The sequence below is a fragment of the Clarias gariepinus genome, chromosome 25 (assembly GCF_024256425.1).
Source record: "Clarias gariepinus isolate MV-2021 ecotype Netherlands chromosome 25, CGAR_prim_01v2, whole genome shotgun sequence".
Taxonomy (NCBI): Eukaryota; Metazoa; Chordata; class Actinopteri; order Siluriformes; family Clariidae; genus Clarias; species Clarias gariepinus.
The window spans coordinates 7,823,898-7,839,579 of record NC_071124.1 but is presented as its reverse complement, the minus strand read 5'-3'; the positions used below and the strand labels follow the sequence as shown (position 1 = coordinate 7,839,579).

Here is a 15,682-nt window from a genome sequence, read left to right as displayed (position 1 = left end):
TTTTTTTTATTCCTAAGTTCTAATCGGGCGAAGATGAAAAGACATCAGGCCATTGAGGAAACCGGAGGGAAATAGATTTTTCACTCTTTTTTTTCCTTTTTTTTTATTCTCTTGTCCCCTTGTGCAGCCATTTGTCTGCCGCCCTCCGCCCCCCACACCACCCTTTTAAATAGGAGTCAATTTTCTTTAAATTGTGTCCCCTAAATTAAATTTCTCCCTGCCATGGAGACTAATAGTGTGCTTCTCTCTTGCTCCTTTCTCAGAGGCTCCAGTAAAAGTGCAATTTGCAGCTCGGGCCTCCCGGAGAGACGAGCAAATCCCAATTAATCCCTTAAACGACAAGATGTTTCATACACTCCGAGTGATTAAACAAATGATAAGAATTCCATCCTAACAAGTTGAGTTGAGAGAGCCACGTGTTTTGGCTTGTGGAAATGAGCTTTGCGGTTTATATAGTTCTTCGCCCGGTGTTTGTATATACATGGACAATTTAGTATGGTGCGTGCGGGATGTTTCTAATGAACGCAGGAGGTTCTGTTTCTCAAAGCATAAACAAATTTGTCATTTAAACCACCATGACGGTAAGCATAATAAAGTATTTACTGAAGATTAATGAAGAAACGTGGTAACGCCCATGTAACCGCACCATGTGTTGCATCCAGTACACTCCTTTTTTAATGAACACGACTTTAGACTGTAACTCGACAAGTTTCTAACCTTTAGAATAAAAAATAAATAAATCAAAGGGGGAAAAAAAGAAAAGCCTTCCCTTCTAACTTTGAATTCTTCGAGTCACTTCGACCAAGTCTGAGTTTTGCATGTGATTTAAAAAAAACATGCTCACATGTTGTTGATGAATTTAGAGGCGTCCATGTTTTTTTCTTCACCCTTTTGTAACTTAAAATGATGCAAGACTAAGTTCCCAGGTTTGTACGGAACATAAGCACCCATGTAACATTTTTGTTGAGTCTCACAGTCTCATTCTTGGCGCATTCCTTTATTATTCTAAAAAATTGCACCTTGGTTATTCACATTCCTAAAATGATGATATGATTATATCAGGCGGCTGATCTCCGCTCTTTCCAGTACGGCAGACCGCACAGACTTCCATTCTCCCATGCTGGCGATCGACAGTTAGTGTAATTAATGATTTTTAGAACATGTGTGTTGCGGCATGAGACATAAACTTGAATGCCCCAGTGCTGTTATGCTCTATCGTCACCACTTGTTGAATCGTCACCACTTGTTGAATCTTGCACATTCAATCAGGTACCTCGTTTGGAACGAACTGTTGTGTAATTGTTCTGTAAGGAGACGTCAACATAAAATTTCATGTCTTTTTTAACCAGAATTTACTGAATCTTGACCTTTAGATAGTTACACCCTGATTGTTTAGTGTTAAATAGTTTTTTTTTTTTTTTTTTGGTTAATTTTTAGACCTTTTTTTTTTTTTTACATGTGACAATTAAAAAAATACTTTAAGCATTTAAGTTTTTTTCCCCTAGATATAGGTTTTTTAGGGAAAAAATCAGCAACTCTGTCATATTTTTCAGCTTATTTATTGATATTGAGTAAGAAAACCACAATCGGTAGTTCAGATTGACATTTGCATCCATTTCAGTTTGAAGTGCTGTTAGTTAATTTGTCTTAAATAAAGTATGTGTAATGGATTCTGTCACATACTCCTGCTGTCAAAATGTGTCCTTTAAGCCTGTTTATGTTCAGTTGGATGGACAGCACAGAACTTCTAAAAGCATTCCTGTCTCATCTTGACCCTGTCGTCAAAATCGTGGACGCGTCCATTGCACCTACTAACCGCCGAGGGAGAAAAAAAAAGGAGGCCTAGAACAGACTTGGAAGCAGAAGCTAAGTGTCCCAGCCATCAAGTCCTCATCATATCTTTCTTCTCAGTCTCTCTGCTCGTTTTTTAATTGACCATCCTCAACTGTATTTTAGCCTGCACAGCCTTTTTTTTTTTTTTTTTTTAAATTAATATAAACGTTTTCTTGGCTGTAGTGGGATTATGCTAAAAAGTCCAGTCTGTTTATTGTAACTTGGGTTTAAGAAAACAGGGGGGCGTGTGCGGATCTGACTAAGAACATACTGACCCAGACAGCAGCATTATCAGCCTGCTATTGTACTCTAACGGGACAGCGTCAGCCTTACCGTTGCTCTTTTTTTTTTTTTTTTTTTTTTTAAAGCTGTATATACAGCTTGACAGAGTAGTCAAAAGAGACAGCACTGCCGTCCACCCAGGATTACATTTCACTTTCAATCCAACGACACCGTAAAGCACAAGATACAGGGATTGACATTCTGTCTCGTCATCAGCCCCGGGTAGTTTTTGTCATTCTTTAAACCACCCATGTCGCTTTCCGTTTATCCCCATTCTCTCCATCAGGGTAAGTGTGAGATTCAGGAAAAGAAGGTGCAGTCAGCTTCATTATTGCATTATTTTGCTTCACCCTAATCTGCCAATGACGACTCAGATTTACTGAATTGGTTACCTATATCCAGTAATTTGTCATTATTAATCAGGCCCACTAATGAAAACTAAAAACAAAGATGCAGAAGCGCTTTACCCTTTCAGCCTGTCCATCTGTACGTCCTGCTTAAACAAATAGTCTTCAACTTTCATACTAATATGTCTGTTTATGCCCTTCATCTTGTATATCTCTAACCAAGTCATTGCTGATTGTTATTCTTATTATTTCCTGTTTGTGGTTGTCAAATTTATTTCTCTTGTTGTTGTAACTGTGCAAGAGAGATCACTTGTGATAGCACCAACAAACAAATTGGTATTAGAATCACAATGTTTTTTAATATAAACTATATTTAATTTAGTGTTTCAGGGAAAGGTTTCTTTAAAGGTCACATTTTGACTTATTTATATGTATTGATTTAGTGTCCAGAAAGTGTTTGTGAAACATTCCAGACGAAATAAAGTTCAGATCATGCACTCTGGCATGCTTGATTTTCAATTAGTTGCACAGATCCTTTTCCAAACATGTTTTTTTTATATTTGCAGATTTAGGGTTTTATCCCATTAGGGACCCAGGAACTTTTTAGAGTACACTTGACCCCTAAGTTTGGTTAATTTTGACCCGTGAGAACACAGTTGCTTCAGGTTCAGGTCGGAACAGATTGGATATGGAGGCCAATCGTACAGTACCTGAACACAGAAGTGGACCGATGTTTAGAATGTGATGTCTTCAGTGCTGTCTGTCTCCTCCGAAATATCTGCATAAGATCTCATCCTCTGACCTCCACAACCATAGCTGATAAAGTAGGACATTACAAGAACAAGTAGAACAGAGAGGGAGCATTGTTTTTGACAGCTTTTTGAAGATAGACTTCCTTGTTTTCTTCTTTGTGCTTAATGACAGCTCACAAACCAGTTAGGTTCATACTGCCACATGTTTCAGACAGGGTTGTACACAAGTGTACCTGAGTACTGACCAGCGTTGGAGTGGGGGTGGAGGGGAAACTGTTCCTGGGTATTAGTGATGGGTCGTTCATGAACGATTCGTTTCTTTTAAACATATTTTTAACGTGACTTAGAAGAATGAGTAGTCTCAGAGAGTGATTCATTTATTTTCTACACGGGGCGCAAAGCATCGCAAAACCTCTGTAGGTTTAGTCCAGGACACAGAATTGAGTAGTCACTGTTGAGTCTTTGGTCCTAGTCATTCGTTCTTTTGTCACGTGACTCCCATAGACACTAAGCAGTGCAGTACACAGGAAACGGAATTGAACGATTCTCACCAGAGAGTCCTCCAAGTCCTAGTTGTTAGTTTTTTTGTTACGTGACTCCCATAGACGCTATGCAGTGCAATAGATTCAAAAGAACAAACGACTCAGACTAGAAGATATAAGAGGTGATCTACTCATTCTGTTTATTATAATATTTCCTTAGCTGCATTGTAATATTTTCATTGCTGGAACTATAGCCAAAATGTGTGTATGTAGACGTGTTGGGGGGTCTGTTTATTGAAAATGTAACATTTTATTTTATTTCTGATCAAAAGAATGGAATGAACTAAAAAACTAATAAAAAGATTTGTTGATTTTGATGAACGAAATTCAAAGAACAGAGTTACTAAAATGATTCAAACTTCCTATCATGGTACAAAACCTGAGGATGGTACAAATAAATTGTGCCTAATGTGAAAATACTCTAAATCGCCCCGCCTTCCAAACACCACTTTCAGGAAGTGCATTTTCCTAGCCGGCCAAAATCCAGGAGTTCGAAAAAAAAAACAACAAGAATTGAAAAAAGCTGCTACCTGCTAACCTTTTCCTTCTCAAGTGCAAAAGATTTCTCTGTTAGCAGTTAGTTGCTTCCCGCTAGCCCAACCCTATTTACTGTAGGGCTTAAATATGGCAGAGAATGGCAGAAATAGGCAGAGCTGAGTTGAGTTGTGTACGAGACCACAATCTGGTGTGCTTGTTTAAGGCTCGGACAATACAAACCACAATTTTCCCCCTCATGTGTTTACAAAGAATTTTGTCTAGAAAGTCTTATAGTAGCAAGAGGTTGGAGCAAAGTGGGTACGTTTTACTCAGTGTTTTGTGCAGTAGTTTTTTTATTTTATTTTTTACTTATTATTAGTATTATTATTTTGGTCGTATTTAGTTACTTGTTAGATGTGATTTAAGGGGGCGTTAATGTGAACTTAATGTTTACAGACTTTATTTTTATACTTCCAGGTGTAAACATCTATTACCTGACTGTTACAATCATTAAAACAGAGCCACATGCAAAGTCAGCATTACTGAGAATTTTGGACCTGTGCAAGAATTCCTTGATGAATACGGAAGCAACTTCATTCAGTATGAAAAGCAGCGTTGTGAAACAGTTTGTTTTGTTGGTATTTGCACCAGTACAGTGGAGAGCCAGCAGTTTGGACGTGAGTTGGCGGAAAAAGTCTGTAGAATTCGCACGGCTGCACGCTTAACGTGTTTAAAGCAACTGCACTATAAATTAAGCGAAAGGATTACGGATTGCTGGATCCGTAAGCACGGCGTAACTGAGGGAAACATGCTGTGTGTCTGGGTGCCCCCTTATATTTAATGAATAAAGGAAGCAATTTCCCTAAAAATCAATCAGAGCAGTTAGATTCCGACCCATGCGAGCAATTTAAAAGTAGTCGGCTCTTTCCTGTGCTGACAACCTGACTTTTCCACGGTGGAGTTGACGGCGCGGAACAGGTCGCGAGAATCGGCATCTGATTATTTTTTTTTTTTCTTTCCGCTGTGCCTTGTGTGTCGTCTCACTGCTCGCTTTGCTCTTTTGTTTGACATAATGATTAGTGTAGTTAATTAATACCATGTCTACACCTAGGTCCAGGTTTAACCGCTGGAACCTGAAGAAAAAGTTTTTTTAAATAAAAATTATAAAGAGACATTTATTTTCCTCAGAAATTAGGTCACCTGGCAATTCCTCCCACCAGTCATGATTGGCTAGTTTCACTGTGATTGACAGGCAAATGAGAGAAGTAGGCCCAACCCAGAGATTATGGTCAATTTTGTTCACTTGGCTCATGGAAATCGTCACGATTTAAACTCATGAGCACGTTTTTAATTTTTTTTTTTCTATTATGCTACTGAAAAGCCAAAGAAAACCTCCACTATTTTTTTCTTCAGTTTTTGACAATCAGTTTGGTTCTGTGTTGATTAAGTGTACACACACACACACACTTACACACACATCTAAAAATTAATAAAATGTCCAAATCCATGGGTTATTGTTTGCCAGCTTAGTCCTCGTCTGAAAGGGTTAACACTTAAGCAAATCCAAAGCTCTAATGCATTACTGATGAGCTCTGTGCTAATGGGTCTCTCTCTCTCTCTCTCTCTCTCTCTCTCTCTCGTTCTGGTGGAAATTAAATGACTGCCTTTGCATTTGAGCTCCTCCTTCTTCCATCTGAAAATATTCATCTTTGCCTTGTCAAGTAGGGGGATCATGAGACAAGAGCAAAATGATGGAGGGAGAGGAGAAAAACAAACATTTGAAACTTGACCACTTGATGAAACATGTGCTGCACATGCTTTAATTAATTACGTGCTACCTACAGTGAAAAATGTAGAGAGAGAGAGAGAGCAAGAGCATTCCGAAGTGATCAGATTGACCAGTTAGACAGAGTGACCAGCAATCCACAAACACACACACACACAGAGAGAGAGAGACACGAGTCTCCATCCTGTCTGTCAGTCTGTGCCTCCTCCACTTGACAGATTAGCCAGACATTTCCAATTTGCCCGTATTGACTAGCGAGCAAATGCCTGGCATTGCATTGAGCTCTGTTAACACTTTGACTTGTTTGTCCTCTTTTACTTAATTAAGTAAGGATAAATAATGACCTCCTTACGGGAACCAAGAGAACAAGGAAGGTTTTTTTTACCCCCCCTTTTCAACGTCTTGACTCTTAGCCCATGTTTTCTCAACAGCATTCGCTCAAAATGTAAGCCATTTTTCTCTTTTTTTTTTTCTCTCCCTTTTTTTATTTCAGTTTTGGACTTTTTTCTTAAACTAAGAAATGTCCTCTCGCTACACTGCTGCATTTATTCACTCCAACATATCGTTTTGCATCATTAAAAATTTCAGGATACTTCATAATTGCTGATAAATTGAGGCTTCCGGAAATCGTGAAAACTTTTTTATTTGGATTATATGTGTAGTCTTCTGGGAAAATCACTTTAAAGATATTATGGCTATATTTCGCCAAAGCAGTCAAAACTGGACCATGATATCTTTTGATGTCTGTGCTTTGAAAAAGCATAGATATACCAATACCAACATGTTAACCAATAACAACATGGGACTGTTTTTTTTTTATTTTATTTATACAGCTTTTTTCACTTTAGAACGTTCATCTCAGCATTATTTTCTCGTACAGTGTTATACAATGTCGAAAGTCAGGCTTCGATCAGGTCTAATATCGTGATATACAGTAGAAAAACCAACATGACTTGGTTTGTAATCTGATCTTGTCTTTGAATATATTCCTGCACCGTCAAATCATTAGACTAGACGAGAGCACTTACACACTCGCAACGAAAGACGGAACTTAAGCGCGACGTGAGGTCATAGTGATCTGGATTTATGGCGGCCTCAGTCCAAGGTTACGACTGTCTGTTCATCTGGTGCTACCCATTAAAGCAATATGCATTTGTTCATGACAACACACACACACACACACACACACATCCCAACTGTATCTCTGGTCTCCTGCTGCTCGCTGGCCTTGTGTTACACCAACATTACTATCTGCTCTCCCTCAACTACAAATTGCCTGAACGGCCCCTGACACTTTTTCAATATCGTTACATTAAACCAAGTGGAGCTTGATTGATAACCTAATATTGGCCTAATGCAAGACATCAATCACGGCAAGTATATTAATTATTTAATATCGCAGTCTAATTCAGAAATCGATGCGGCCACGTCGACGAGCACGGAAGAGAAGAGGGGTGAGCGAGGGACAGACAAAGAGAGAGAGAGAGAGAGAGAGAGTCTAGAAGTAAGATCTGTGCTCCCTGCGGACCTACGGGGAACGCAATGATGGTTGGGGAGGAAAAAAAAGGGAAGGGAAAAACAAGAGCAGGTTAAAAATGAAAAGCTGAAGATGTACTCTCTTGCCACGTGCCGGTTCGATACAAATCTGTATTCATTTGCCAATAATCTCTTCCTCTTTCTCTCCTTAGTCGCCGCCTGATCTGGTTTGAAGGGCCTAATTGAATTAGGGCTGCTTTCGGCACAGAGGTGGGCCTACGGGGTGAAACGGGGCGGGAGGGAGGCAAGGAGGGGTGAACGAGCCATGTGTGGAACAGAACGGACAGAAGGGTAGAGGTGTGGACATAAATTGGCACGAATAAATGAACGGAGAAGGAATGACATGAGATGACAGGATGCGCTCGGCCACATCATAGCCTTAAAGAAAGGGTCTCAGGGAGAATTTACACTGACTAAGAGTACTGGTTCTACTGGTTTAGGTAGATGTTTGTTGAGGTAAGACGGCCAGTTCCAGTGTCAGAGATATTTTCTATAATTAAAGTATTTATTTAAGCACGGAAATCAGTGAGTGCACACTACCTTATTGCTGGAAATCCACTCGATTTGTCCCTTAATTACTATTATTATATTTTAATTTTGACTAATTTCGACTGGCAGGAAAACATTCCATAACTGCTGGTGCTCTACTCAGTCAATGTTATATTTTACTGTATGAAATCATGATCCATGTTGGTTCATGCAACTTAAAAAAATATATATATATATTTATTTCTTTATGGCTCACTTGGGAGCCAGTGTGAGCAAATGCCAACTCTAATTTCCTAATTTCTAAGTTCCTTTAAAAAAAAAAAAACCTAGTTGATGCCATTCAATGGCCGATTTCTTAGTTCCTCATCCCTTCCTACTTTTTCATGCCCTTTATTTTATTTTCAAGGCCTTTTCTCTTTACTCTCCTTTACAAACCCGGTGATTAGGAAGCTATATTTAATAGCCAGAGGTCTGTTGTAGGAGAGAGGGACAGAAGGAGAGATTGATTTGGATCTATCGTGGAACGAGAGAGAGGAGCAGGGTTTCACTTTGGCTTTTGTGGCCTTGATTACTGAATGTAATTTTAGAGATGGTGTAGATTTTCATCGTGATGCTGCAGGCTACATCAGAAGCTTTATTCTGTCAATAAGCCCCTCTCTCTCTCTCTCATCTCTATTTTCTACACCGTGCACATACACACGCTGTTGCCGGTATTGTGTGTGTGTGTGTGTGTGTGTGTGTGTGTGTGCATGCGCACATGTGTGTTTGTGCTTTCTCTTGATCTTTGCGCTTCCTCTGCTGCAATTCTGAAATGTGCCAAAACCGCATCTATTATTTACTGCCAATTTGCTCCATAAATCCGAATGCTTTCCTCCTCCTCCTTCTCCTCCTCCTCCTCCTCTCCATCGTTGATTATCTTAATTCATGCATGATTAATAATAAACAGAATCGTACCGTGTTGTGCAAACCCTACAATGTCATCATGATAACATATCCGGTTCCGCCTCGGGAAATCGAAGATGACGAGGCATGCCGCCGAAGGAAAATAACCAGCGACGAAGTTTGTCATTTTCCAATAACGTTCACAGTGACCTGCCAGTCATGATGATGTTTTAGGCAGTTAAGAACAACATAATTTTAGCTGTTTATTGTCACGGTTGACATCGTTGAGCATGCCGGGAATAAGTTATTACTTATGTTATATGTAAAATGCAGCTCGTCGTGTTGCACTGACAACGAAGACTCCTTTTGTAAACGATTAATCTCTGTGTATGTGAAGAATTCAATAAGTTACTGTATGACATGTGAAGTTGGCAAATTATGACGTGTGCTTTTGTCTGAAACGACTATAAGAGCTGCCATTTTAAAAAATAAATTACCTTCTGACCAATCAGGATTGAGATTTCAGCATCAGTGTGGTAATAATAAAGTTCGCATCAGATTCTAAAATGTCTGTGCACTTCCAGTCCAAAGTTTGAACACGCTTTGGTCTTTCATGATTTATATTGTGTGGTGCTGTTTGTTAATTGGTGATTTCTGAGGCTGGTGACTCTAAATGAACTTCTCCTCTGCATTTTAGTCATGAGAGCCAGTTTCATCATGGTGCTTGATGGGTTTTTACAAATGCACTTGACACAGTACGGTTCTTGCAAGAACGTTTTGAGGACACCTGACCTCCATTTCTTAATCATAAAAGAACATCTAGCTGTTGCTTTTGTTGTTACTTAATAACCCAATGCGTGTTATTTCACAGTTTTGAAATCTCCAGTATCGTTCTAGAATGTTGAAAATAATTCTAAACTTTTGGTCAAACTTTTGGCTATTACTAATTGATATGATAAATAATTTCCCCCCCTCCCTTTTGTTTTCCCAGGGAGCATCAGGAGCACATCAGTATTCCTGTGAAACAGGCAGACAGGAAACCGACTGTTTAAGACGGGTACCTGTAGTCAGAAGTAAACTCCTCAACCCGCCCATCTTAATAAAGTCTTTCCGATCCATGTTTGAGTAAACACGCAGTATAGTCCCTCAGCTGAAAAGGATCAAAGAGCCCACAGAGACGGGCAGACAAAACGCTAATGCATCCACGCGCACAAGAATACGTTAAAACACTAAACACACACACACGCCAAGCGAGAGAGAGAGAGAGCAGTCATTATTCCAGCGCACGCACAACCTGAGCGATTGTTTGTTCCTCTCTTCTACTCGTTACTTTGGCAGAGGAAAAAAGGTCTCTTTTTAAAAAAAAAAAAAAAAAAACAACAACAAAAAAAAAAAAAACGCTGCTGTCATGAAAAGGCGAGTGAGTGAAAATGAATAAATAGCCCCTTAATAAATAGCAATTATGGGCGATCCCGGCGGGGCGGGGAGCGCCGAGGAAAGCGATTAGTGACACGGCTTTATTTACAGTGGAGGAAATTTGTTCTTGTGTTGCAGGGACGCGGCGAACATCAAAGCCGGATTAGAACATCTGGTAAGTCCTCAATTCCCCCCATTCATGTCTGTGGCATCTTTGATATCTGCATCCGAAATGAACACGCAGCAATGGGCTCTGAATACCCTGTGCTGACACATAGCAAGAAATCAGTCTCACACACACACACACACACACACACACACACACACACACACAAATTCTTCCTCTCTCACTCACTCACTGCCACTCTCATACATGCTCTCTCTGCCTTGTGGTCTGTCTTTCTTACCCAGTCTTTATCACTGTCTTTCATTAGCTGTCTGTCTGTTTCACTCTTTCTTATTCTGTTATCACTGTGTGTGTCTCTTTTCTTACACTATCTTTTGTCTCCGCATTTGTATTGCAGTTAGTCTGTTTCTGTCTTCCTTGCTGTCTATCTGTGTCCTTTTGTGACTGTTTCTGTATTTTTGTTTGTCTTTCTGTTTCTCTCTATCTCTGTTTGTCTTTCTCTCTCTCTCTCCCTCCCATCCTCTCTCTCTCTCTCTCTCTCTCTCTCTCTCTCTCTCTCTCTCGCCCTCTCTCTCTCTCCCATAGAGCCATGCTGAACTTTCATATCACTCGGGTATTTACTCTTTCATTTACCCAGCCCTTTGCTGCTGTTCTCTGGGATTTTTTTTTTTTTTTTTTCGGTGATGCGTCTGTTTTTGATGTTGGGATGAAATATGTGGAGAGGCAGCAGAGGTCAAAAACACACAAATATCCACAGAACTATCCACACTGATATCCACACTCAGCTAATATCTGAGAATCATACAGTTATTCACTAGCGAGTTTGAGTAAATGTGATTCCTCATCAGGGTTGCATTTCTTTTGGACCCGTATTCTTTCTTCTACTCTCGTAGAAGATCATTCTCTCCCGTGGCAGGGCACACCATCCGTTCTCCAAAAAAAAAAAAAAAGACCCACGGGAAGATTTAAAAATGTATCATTCGTCGTTTCCTGACTTTCCTGCTCTCCTTCTAATATGGGGTCAGAGGATCGTGCACCCGGAGTTAAAGGGCTGCCTTTTTTCTTCTCCCGCAGCAGAAGCGAGTTTCCAGCTACTGTTTTTTTTTTTTTCCAGAGGATGAATAATGAAGAGAGGTCACAGCGGGTCCTGGCTCTCTGGATGTACAGTAACCTCACCGAGCTTTTAGTCGCATATTAACCAGAGGCCGGAGCCTTGAAGATCCACGCTACGCAAATGACCCTTAATGCCACTCGTTTAACACCTCCCTAATACTTCTTCACACCCTCAATAGATTTTCATCTATTCCTATTCCAAAGCTCATGCACCTTCACACACACAATGTGCTTGTGTTTCCCATTATGAAGTTGTGTTTTGTAATAAGTGAGAGGCATATAACCGCAGAGAAGGAAGAAGGGAGGAAGAGTCGGAGAGATGAGCTGGAGCTGCAAATGGAGCGAGCGAGTGGAGACAAGGGGAGGGAAGAAAGATGAAAGTAGAATGAGATATAGAGCAAGAGGGAGTGCATAGTTATGAGAGGATGCATTGATTTACAACTCTATAAAAGGCAGAGTGAATTATTGAAAAGAAGATTACATGCATAAACGGCACGAATCAATATGTGTAACTGCACTTTGGAAGTTTGTGCGCTAATGTACACACTCGAAACTTGTGCCGGTTAGGTACAATGTTGAAAAGTTTCTCATGCATACACACACACCCGAGGGGGGGTTATGGGGTATGAAGACAAAGTGTTAAGTGTAGGGTATGTCACTTACCAATATTGTAAAATGGAAATGTTTAGAGATTACAAGAATCGCCTATTTACTCTGAGGGTACGACTGCGAGGCTAATAATAGAGCCGTCTGAAGAAAACAATCGATGATGGCACAAAGCTTTTTGTTTTAAAAGACTTTCATGATAGTTATAGCTTTATCTTTGATAGTTACAAAACTGCTGACAATGGTGACTCCTTCCAAAAATGCTAAACAAACATCTCGCATGTTGTAGCTTTACAGTTTCCAAAACTGTAAAACTGGAAAACCAGTTTCAGCATGACATCGCTCCTGTCCACAAAGTGATCTCCAAACAGAAAAGGTTGAGCATCATTGAACACTGCTGGGATGAACCGGAGCACTAACTACGTTTACAAGGACAATATTTCTTCAATCCGATTGAAATCATTCCACTTAGGGGTTCCATTTTAAGAGTCTGAGAAAAAATGTGTTTTAGAAAGCGTTTAATCAGAATGTACTGTAACTTTGGCTCACTTTGTGAAGAAAAGAATTTTATAGGAATAATACAAAGAATATGAATAAGAACAATAAGTCGTTTTCTCCAAATTTGAGGTTGGGTTAGACGTCTCATCATTTTTTACAATGAATCCCGCATTCTTTGTCATAAGTAGTTAACAAGAATTTAGTCTAATCTATGATTGATGAGATCCTTTACTACGTGGCATATACGTGGCACTAACGGTAATCCAATCAGTGCTCCTACTGTAGCTCAGTCAAAGACCCAGTGGATTAAAGTCTGAAGTGAAAACAGGTGCGAGAGAGTTGTTCTTACAGTGTTTACCGATCAGGAATGGAAGCCAAATTTCCTTCCTGGAAACTTATCACGTGACCAAATGTTACCCCATAGAGAAAGACCATATTTATTCCTATAAGAGAGCTAAATCTGGATTAAAAAATTTTCAGAAAATTGGAAGTGATTATCAAGTTTGCACAAACTTATGGCCATATAGTTGATAATAAATGCTACATTATTAGCTCCAAGCTGTACCATTCCGGTAATTTTGACTCGACCTATTATGTGGTCGGAGTCTATAAGCAACATAATGTACAGGGGTTGGATAATGAAACTGAAACACTGGCCAATTTAGTTGGAGATTTCATGGCTAAATTTGACCAGCCTAGTGGCCAAACTTTATTGATTGCACATTCCACCAGTAAGAGCAGTGTGAGAAGGTTTAATTAGCGGAGTAGTTTTGCTTAAAATATTGCAATGCACACAATATTATGGGCGAACATATCAGAGTTCAAAAGAGGAAAAATTGTTGGTGCGCGTCTCACTGGCGCATCGCAGCCACGGCATCCAGGGTAATGTCAGCCTACCACCAAGAAGGACAAGCCACATCCAACAGGAGTAACTGTGGACGCAAGAGGAAGCTGTCTGAAAGGGACGTCCAGGTGCTAACCTGGATTGTATTCCAAAAACATAAAACCACAGCTGCCTTTGGTCACTTGTTCCAATGCCAAACGTCGGTTTTAATGGTGCCAGCAGCAAAGTCCACCTTCACTGTCTTTTCCCACATCCAGGAGAGTTACAGTGTGGAGAAGCCCCAAAGAAGCGTAGCATGGGGGTGGATCAGTGATGGTTTGGGCTGCAATATCATGGCATTCCCCATGCCCAATACTTGTGCTAGATGGGCGCGTCACTGCCAAGGACTACCGAACCATTCTGGAGAATCATGTGCACCCAATAGTTCAAACGTTGTATCCTGAAGGCGGTGCCGTGTATCAGGATGATAATGCACCAATACACACAGCAAGACTGGTGACAAAGGGGTTTGATAACATGAAAGTGAAGTTGAACATCTCCCATGGCCTGCACTGTCACCAGATCTAAATATTATTGAGCCACTTATTATTGAGCCACTCAAAGTGTTTTTGAGGAGCAATTCAGGAAACATTTTTCTCCACCAGCATCACATAGTGACCCGGCCACTATTCTGCAAGAAGAATGGCTCAAAATCTCTCTGGCCACTGAATTACAAAATCTATTCACGAAATCTATTCTTTGGCAAACTCTGAGTTATAAGATCTGGGTCAACTGGAGTCATCAAGATGCATCATATCCCATGTCCACACACTGTTTGTTCAGTGAGTGACCAAACTTATTGACCCTTGCTGTTATGAGGACAATTAAGGTCTTTCTTGAACACAAAGTGTTTGTCTAGACTGGCTAGTGTGTGTGTTGATTGTCTTTATTGTGGAGGATGGGTGTTGAAAGAGTATAGCTCAGGTCTTTCAGTAGGCACCGTGGATGCATGCACATGTGTGTGTGTGTGTTTGTGTTTGTCTGAAGTTACACGCAGAGCGGATTAGAGCGCAGTGTGATTATCAGACGAGTTGGGGCGGTGTGTACACACACGCACACATAGGCTCACAAATGTGTGTTTATATGTTTGCTCAGGCATTACTGTAAATTTCTGAGGAAATTTGAATACGAGCACGCTGACCGCGTGAATTTATCGCCGCCGCCTCTAGATTACGTTCCAGTTCACAGGAGCCTGGGGTGCCGAAGTATCTTATTACGATTCTAGATGAAGAATAGTAAATAAAAACCTGTCTCCCGCTGAGGTGTTTGTAGCCCTCGATCGCCCAATCCTCCTTAAATGCTTTTCCCTCAACACACACACACACGCCCTTTAAATATAAACCATAAACAGTGTGAATTTACAAGTCCTTCAGGACTACCCCTGATAGAAAAGGACAGCAAACTTGACAAAGTCAGAATCAGGACAACTTTCTTCATTGCTCTGCTTTAAAAAGTCTTCTTTCTTCCTCATACTTGGTTTAATCCACACAATAGAACATTAATTTCACTTTCGAGAAACCCAAGTAAGGAAATCTGTATCTTTAGCCACATTAACTTTAGCCTTGATTGTCTTCAGTACAGTCTAATCTTGGAGAGAGTGCCACAGCTAGTAATTAGCTTTGTGTGCCAGACCGATGCGGTTTGTTATATATATTTTTTTCTTCTTTTTTTTTTTTTTTTGCAGATTTTTTTTTTGATTATTCAGTTCTTTTGAAAGGAAGATGATGTTAATTACTCCCTTTATGGCTCGTTCTCTCCATCAGTCTACTTTTTCCCCTTCTTACTTTCTGACAGGGAGAGAAGCCCGAATCCCCAGTGGCTAGCGTAGCATGTTCTTTGCTAACGCTAATCAGGCCAGATGCGCAGCTGCTTAAAAAGAAAGCACTACAAAAGCATCTCATCAGCAGAGACATAAAGCATCAGATTCATGCGGATTATCGCCTCCACGCTAATTGATCTTTTTGCATTCATTTGCTGATTTGTTGCAATTAATGTGGCGTAGCTGTAGCAGCCGTCGCCAGTTTCGGGAGCAGTTTCCTCGTGACCTCACATTTTCACCACTCATACACTTTATTTGGTTTTATTTGCATGCCTGAGGAAGGGTTTGAAGTTA

The 15,682-nt window shown here is 40.2% G+C and overlaps 1 protein-coding gene across 1 annotated transcript in view; it reads left to right on the top strand.

Annotated features, from left to right (window-relative positions):
• Positions 1-15,682, top strand: part of rsrc1 (arginine/serine-rich coiled-coil 1) — a 144,129-nt gene that overhangs the window by 44,837 nt on the left and 83,610 nt on the right. The window contains exon 5 of the mRNA XM_053486607.1: positions 10,481-10,517. Within this exon, the coding sequence (XP_053342582.1) occupies positions 10,481-10,517 (37 nt within the window). The remainder of the gene's footprint in view (positions 1-10,480; positions 10,518-15,682) is intronic.